Below are 8,045 nucleotides of genomic sequence, written 5' to 3'. Positions count from 1 at the left end.
GTGTCTGGGGACAGGGAAGTCTGGGCATCCCTGCTGAGACTGCTGCCCCAGCGACCCGGCCCCGGATAAGCGGTAGAAAATGGATGGATGGATGGATTTATTGTGACAGACCACAAACTGAAATTTCCCTGAAACACAGTTTAAACAGTGTCTGAATCAGTTATGTTTCCTTCAAACTATATGATTTCTTGTGATTTTGGGTTCAAGCTGGACTTTGTGAAAGACATATCTCACAGTCTCTCATGATTTCATCTATTTGAGTATTCCAGTGGTGCAGCAATGAATTACAATAAATAATTTTTTCCCATGTCATTTACAAGAATGACGCTTCTCACCTGTGTGAAATCTCATGGGAACCTTCAAATCACACTGTTGACTGACAATTTTGCAACGTTTCACAAGAAAGAGGCTTCTCACCTGTGTGAGTTCTCTTGTGGGTCCACAATGCACTCCATTGATTGAAACTTTTGCCACATGTTTCACAAGAGTGAGGCTTCTCACCTGTGTGAATTCTCTTGTGGATCAACAAATGACTCAGTCGAATGAATCTTTTGCCACATGTTTCACAAGAATGAGGCCTCTCACCTGTGTGAATTTTCATGTGTCGCAACAAATAACTCCGTTGACTGAAACTTTTGCCACATGTTTCACAAGAATGAGGCTTCTCACCTGTGTGAGTTTTCTTGTGGGCCCACAATGCACTCTGTTGATTGAAACTTTTGCCACATGTTTCACAAGAATGAGGCTTCTCACCTGTGTGAATTTTCATGTGTCGCAACAAATAAGTCTGTTGACTGAAACTTTTGCCACATGTTTCACAAGAATGAGGCTTCTCACCTGTGTGAATTTTCATGTGTCGCAACAAATAAGTCTGTTGACTGAAACTTTTGCCACATGTTTCACAAGAATGAGGCTTCTCACCTGTGTGAGTTCTCTTGTGGATCAACAAATCATTCCGTTGACTGAAACCTTTGCCACATATTCCACAAAAATAAGGCTTCTCACCTGTGTGAGTTCTCTTGTGGATCAACAAATTACTCTGTTGACTGAAACTTTTGCCACATGTTTCACAAGAATATGGTTTCTCACCTGTGTGAGTTCTCTTGTGGACCAACAAAGAACTCCGTTGAATGAAACTTTTGCCACATGTTTCACAAGAATATGGTTTCTCACCTGTATGAATTCTATTGTGTCGCAACAAATAACTCCGTTGACTGAAACTTTTGCCACATGTTTCACAAAGTATCTTCTCATCAGTGACCATTCTGACCTTCTGACATAATTGATGTTTTTCAAGGTCAGTTTTCTCACACATTTCTTCACAAAGAAGCTTTTCACATTCACCCTGCTTCTCTGAAACATGAAAGTTGTTCACACTGTTTGTATGAAACATGTTGAGTTTTTTCAGCTTTGCATTTCCAGGTGATTCTGAGTCAATGTGTCTTTTCACAGGGTGGACTTCAGAGTCCTGAGAGAGGAACTGCTCAGTCTCTGGTACTTCTGCTTCACTCAGGTCACTCTGATCCTCAACAGAAAGAAACTTAAAGGTTTCACTTTCAAGTTTCAGAATAAATCGTTCTCCCTTCTGGCTGGTACTGAGTTCCTCGTGTTCCTCAATCTGTGAAGACTCTGGTTCCTCCTGCTCCTCCTTAAACTGACCAAGTCCTGGTTCTTCTTTTACTTCTTTAATATGTGAAGGTTCTGGCCCCTCTTCTTCTTCTTTCATCTGTGGAGGTTCTGGTTCTTCCTGTTCTAGACAGTAGTTTGTTTCCTGTTTAAAGAGCTGCTCCTCTCTGCAGTCATGGTCCTGTTGGAGCTCTGCAAGGAAACAAATGCAGAAGATAAAAGATTCGCAACATTATCTCTACAGTTGCAAAAAAAAAAAAAAAAAAACAAAAAAAAAACACAAAAACAAATGGTTGCTCGAGCAGTCAGTCTTAAAACTTTCATTTAAAATTCCAAAAACACGGTACAGTCTGGACATGTAACAATATGAAAATTTGACATCACAATAATTGTCATCGAAATTATCATTGATATTGATGTTGATATTATCACGGTATTGTGAAATATGTTGAAAATGTTAAAGTACTCACAGGCACACTTAAAGGTATACTGGAGGATCCTTGGAACCAATCGGAATTGTATGGTTCCAACTCATAATTGGGCAGTCATAATGCCAATCAATGTGGGCCCGCGTTTGCGTGATGACATATGTCCAGTCACTGCCTCTTGGCGCGCTCTTGTTTCGAGCCGCGCATGTGCAGAGCATTGTTTAGGAAGTGACATGAAGCGGGAGCGACATGCAGAGGCAAAAGCCACAGAAGCGGCTTGTTTCTCCCACGAACACCTCCGAACAGGGGTGGGGTGGCCATCGTGAGGTTCGGGAGATTTCCCGAACGGCCGCAGTGTTCCGGGCCGGTGGGGTCTATTCCGGGCCGGCGACCACAAGTGCGTTTCAGCACTCAACATGGCTGCCAGAGGGAGATTCAGGGATGGCTCAAATATGCGCGAATGGTTCAGGAAACAAGTCCATGTGTCTTTTTAATGGAGAAATGACACTATAGCATTATACAGAGCTCAAAAAAGTGGATTTTTGCAGGCGGTAGTACTGCCCTCCGCCATATTTCCAAGTAGTTTACTGTGCAGTGCACATGCATGTAGGGCGCCTGAGTCCAATCGGCTGCCTGCTGCTGCACTTCTCACGACTCCTGACATTTTCCAGATTGTGACAATCAAACATGGTTTAACGGTAATTAAAATTTGAAACGGTAGTACTAACAATCAGACATTTTCCCGCAGCTTATCATTTTTACCGGTAATCGCTACATCCCTAGTACAGTCCCATTGTTACTTATTGATCATCTTTAGCTGCTGATTGATTACTTATTTGGATTAACTTTTTTGAGGCGGTGCATTCACTCACCTGCAAGATTCTGTTAATTGTTTACTACACTACCTGAGGTGGAGGGATAATGAGACATCCTGCTTTTAAATGTTGCCAGGAAATGCCTCTTCAAACAACATCAACGTCCACAACTTCACTGGGCAGACCAGTGAGGGGAAAAGTAGTCATAGTTCCATCAAGCATGTCTGCTCACAGCACCATAATGATGGAGAAGCTCCAGCAGCCACATTCATGTGTTCATTCACGCATTTCCAAACCTGCTCTGTGTAACTTGATTTGAGGATTCCAGTTGATTTCCAGCATTCTGCATTGACGACCAATCTCCTCCTCGTACTGAACCACAGTTTGTTGAAACAGGGTGAATATTTCCTCAGCAGCAGCAGTTAGTCTCTGGGTGGTCAAGTCTCTCACAGAGTGGTTGGAGCTCGTCTGCTGGTTACCATTGTGTTGCTGTGGACTCTCTGGAGGGAAACAAGACAAAAGTCACTGATGTGATGGATGTGAAGGTTTTACAGTGATGGGCGGATGAAGCAGGACAGAACACACTGAAATCAGAAACATTCAAAAACAGAAAAAATCTGCTCATTTCAGTAAAACTGAAAGTGCCTGTGAGGTTTCAAGGACAAATGGGAAAACTGTCTGGATGCAACATTACTTTCTCTGAGCTCTGAAACCTTTGTGGGGAGTTTACAATATGATATGGTTCAAACTTTTTCCAAGCAACACTTGAACGCATCATAAAGGCCTCAGTATGCTTCCCCATCGCCGTGACGTCGTTCCTACGATATCTACGCCATGCCCTAAGTTGGCCCGACACTAGGGTTTGACGCACACCTCCCAAAAATCCTGATTTCACGTCGACACGACGCGTGGTGACATGAACGCCGAAGGCTGTGACTGGTCCACTTTCGCGTTGTTTGTAGAATGAAGTAGAACTCACCTCGAATGCTTTTCTGATCTGTACAGTGCTTCGGGAGAAATGTAGATCCAAAATTGAGCGGTGCACATCCCGATACTGTTAGCAGACGGGGTTATTTGTATAGCCGCTCCTAAAATGGCTTTAATCATCCAAAAACTCATTAGATTCACCAATATTTCATCATGGTCCGCTCACGCCTCTCCTCCACGACAGCCCGGTGTCGACAGATATGTCATATATGCCGATATATGTTCGGTAAGTGCACGCGTGTCTAGATATCTAAATCTATAGATCTATGTCCAGGTAAAGCCGGAGCTGCAGAAGCCGCATTTTTCTTGTGACTGCCGATTGCGAAACAAAGACACCGCCACGCCCACCTAGTGGCTTGGCGGTGAAATTGCAGAGGAGGGTGTTCCCTTGACGCAGAAGCAAGATATGTTCAGTGGCGGCGTAGGGTTTCCGGCGTAGGAACGACGTCGCTGCAACGGGGAAAGATACTGAGGCCTTTACTCTAAACGATTTACTGAAATGCAGGGGCGGAGCAGGGGTCCCAGCCCAGGGGGGGCAAAGCAATTCTCCATGGGCCCTTGTGGCCTAAACATCCCCATTAAAACATAATTGCTTAAAAAAATGCCGCAGATAATGTAATGTACAACGTACATAATGTACTACATTGTCTGGTTCAGACACACTTCTTTGTTTTAGCTTTTAACATTTTCAAGAATTTTTATTAATATTTTTATAAGAAACAGATTTTTTTTTTTCTCAATAGCTCCCAGGTTATTTGACCTACTGACTCCAAATCACATGTCAATCCCATTACTACACTGTCTGGTTCAGACACACCTCCTTGTTTTCGCTTTAAATATTGCAAAAAAACCCCAAAAATAACAATAATATTTGAAAGAGAAATACAGTATTTTAGCTCAATATCTCCCAGTTCATTTGACCTATTGACTGAAAATCAGCATTAGGACAAGCTTTCCTTAATTTAATTTGTTGTTCAGTTTAGTTGTTTGTCAACAGTATTCACGTGTCTTCTATTCATTATAAATAATGTGATCGTTTGTTTTGCAGTCCTCTCGGTTTCGCTTTTACCGTAATGCGTAGAATACGTGCGCACCGCTAAATAACGTGTTGGCTCACTTGACTGTGTTTGTCAGAGCGCCGGCTGGCTTGACCGCAGTCTACAGGCTACACCTCCAGCAAAAGTAAAAATCAGACAACATGGGCACGCATTTTTTTCATTTTTATTTTTTAAACAACTTTATCCTCATGAACGCGACTGTTTTAGAGTCCAATTTCCTTCCTTATCATTTACCTCAGCCAGTGGTGGGTAGTAACGAGTTACATTTACTCCGTTCTTTGTACTTGAGTATTTTTTTAAATAAATTGTACTTTTAGGAGTAGTTTTTTTGCAGAACACGTTTACTTTTACTCGAGTAAATTTGTGAGAAAATGTGCATACTTGTGCTCAGTTATTTTGGACTACATGCATGTCGTTACATTCATTTATGAATAAATTCAGGTAAGCTCAGACGGAGGACTGCAGCTTGGCACGTCTCGGCTGTGAGAAGCAATCACAGCAGTAGCAGCAGCACAGCAGCAGCACGGAGGTGTGGTCCGCCCGTCACCTCACTGTCGCTGAGGAAGAAGATGGAAGAAGGCGAAGTGCTGGCAACTCCCTCAAAAAATGTGGAGGCACATCCCTGGCCCCACATCCAAACTATATATGCCTTTCAGTCCACAAGAAAAAATGGTCACATAATGCACTGCCTTCTTTGCCAGCCGAAAACTGTGGAAATCTCGACGTTCCGCAACTCCACCTCAAATTTAATTTAACGTAAACAATTTCTGTGTTTCAGGTTTTCGAGGTTTTTTTTTAAATTTTCACATACACATACAGGATGGCAGTGAAATGTAGCCGAACTGCTTTCAAGGCTGTGCACACCCATTTAGCACCCAAAATGAACACCAAAACACCACAAAGAATATAAATAAAGAAGAATAGGAGACCATACTGTGTGCCATAAGAATGTGCAATATCACGCTCTGAAGTAGTGCAAAGGGGTCCACAGTGTCATGGTTGAAGTGCAGCTTGAGCATAAAAAAATATTGAATGAGGGACAGTAGGCCTGGGCGATTGTATGATCGTGATTGGTGATCGCGATTAATTTCCAGTCGATCACTGTGATCAGCTGTGAGCACATTTACTCGATCAGACATGGCAGAAATGTGCGTGACCACAGCCAATCACAGGCGACTTTTTCCTGCTCAACTTCTGCCTGTAAGTTGTCTGAGAAGTAAACAGAGATGAAGCTGAACGTGGAGCCGAGGGCAGCGAAGCAGATGAAGTCAGCCATGCCTCGGCGTTATGCTCTGAAGATGAGGCTGCTGTTGACAGGAAAGGCTGCTCCACGCCGCACCGCTGCTAGCACACCGCTGCTAACACACCGCTGCGAGCACACCGATCCGCAAAGAATCTGGTCTTTTGAGTGCAGGAACTACTGGTGATACAGTTTAACTAACGATCGCTCAGTTCTTCTCTTTTACTGAAAAAACGATGCCTCGCATCATTGAACATATCACCACGTCTTGCCGCTAACGCTCTATTTCTAACAACATGCAGAGAGAGCCTTGCAGCGCCGTTCTTCTTCTGTGGTGTCTGTGTAAAATAAGGTTGAACATGCAAACAGCACACCTAGTGGCATGAAGTGCAAATGCAGTCATGGCGTCATCTGTGGCCGTGGTCTGAATGAGGATCTCCCTGGGGTTACTCCAAATGTTTCAGAAACCAGAATATTTATCTTAACTCGAATATTGACTGCACGTAAACGCAGCCAGTGTCGTCTTTTCAGGCCACTGCACCACACGAGCAACATTCTGAGAGGAGAAAAACGATTAATTTGGTCTATTTTTTTGTATTATTGTAGTTTTGCACTCTTACATTTTAAGTCTAATCTGTCCAATCTAGATTATTTAAATTTTGTACATTTGATGCAAGCATTAATGATGGCAGCAGCATATTTAGCATCAGAACATCAAAATAAAGTTTACATTCTAAAGCACCTTCATTATCCCCAGGGGGTTTCTTTAGTTTTTTAATCTTTGATAGCAACAAAAATCCTCAGGGCCGTAAATTGTCTCACTTTAACTAATGATCATTCAGTTCTTCTCTTTTACTGAAAAAAACAGTGCATCGCAAGATTTTATTATCTTGGTGCTAGATTTTTTTTCCCATTTACTGCACTATTAAGTGAGATTGTTCTTATATTTTTCTATGTTTATATTATTTAATTTGCATTGCTATTTACTTGGTTTGTTAATAAAATGTTAAACTATTCTATAGTTCTAGTTTTCAGTGCAGATGCTTTAAAACTGGTTTAAAAACAATATAACATATTGAGATTATAATCGAGATTGAATGATATGAAAAAAAAAATCGTGATCATTTTTTTTGCCATATCGCCCAGCCCTAAGGGACAGTTATGACAGTGTGCAGCAGCATGGAGCACGGTCCAGAATCAGTGCAGAGTTTACAGTCCTGACCAGTGGTGTTGTTGATGTTAGTGAGGATATTTCAGGACAAATGTATTCAGGCACACAGTTTTGCAAAGCACACAGGGTAGGAAGGTTCAGCTACTTGAATATGAAGCTAATCTTTGTTATGATGATTACATTGTTTATGCAGACTATAAAATTATATGTTTTTTTTTTCTCCAACAGCAAATTCATCCCCAACAAGCGAAAGCTGTACACAGACTGCATCGAGGAAAAAAAAGGAAAAGAAATACCTCCCCAGACACAAGTGATGGACCTGACCTCAAAAATGCAAAATTAAGTGACTTTTCCTTGTATGTGAAGGCAGCCAGCCATTCTCTGTGGTGGAACCATCCTCACTCAAGAACATGGTACAAACATTACAACCTCACTGCACAACACGCTGAAATCTGTTGTAAACCCGTGTGATAAAATCATTCCTGCGCCCTCAGAAACCCTTTGTGAAAATTTCCTGTCATTTTTCACAAACAAAATTTCTGCTCTCAGATTAGTTTCTTCGTCCGTAGAGGACCCACCGGCTCCATCAGTCTGTCATTCCAGCTTTGACTGTTTTGAACCTGTGTCTCTAACTGAACTGACTAAAATAGTTCAGCAGCTGAAACCCTCTTCTTGTCCAATGGACATCGTCCCAAGTCGCTTGTTTAAGGATGTGTTTGA

At 42.1% G+C, this 8,045-nt stretch overlaps 1 protein-coding gene across 1 annotated transcript; it reads right to left on the bottom strand.

The window, feature by feature from the left end:
* Positions 1-661: 661 nt before the first annotated feature.
* LOC115394788 (zinc finger protein 239-like) lies at positions 662-1,264 on the bottom strand (the record flags this gene model as incomplete). Its single annotated transcript, XM_030100131.1, has 2 exons — positions 922-1,264; positions 662-837 (listed from the first exon to the last, which is right to left on the bottom strand). Coding segments are annotated over exons 1-2 (519 nt in total), but the record flags the coding sequence as incomplete, so codon positions are not given.
* Positions 1,265-8,045: the final 6,781 nt, after the last annotated feature.

The sequence above is a fragment of the Salarias fasciatus genome, chromosome 9 (genome assembly GCF_902148845.1).
Source record: "Salarias fasciatus chromosome 9, fSalaFa1.1, whole genome shotgun sequence".
Lineage (NCBI taxonomy): Eukaryota > Metazoa > Chordata > Actinopteri > Blenniiformes > Blenniidae > Salarias > Salarias fasciatus.
The sequence above is the reverse complement of the archived record's forward strand: the minus strand, read 5'-3'. Positions and strand labels throughout refer to the sequence as shown.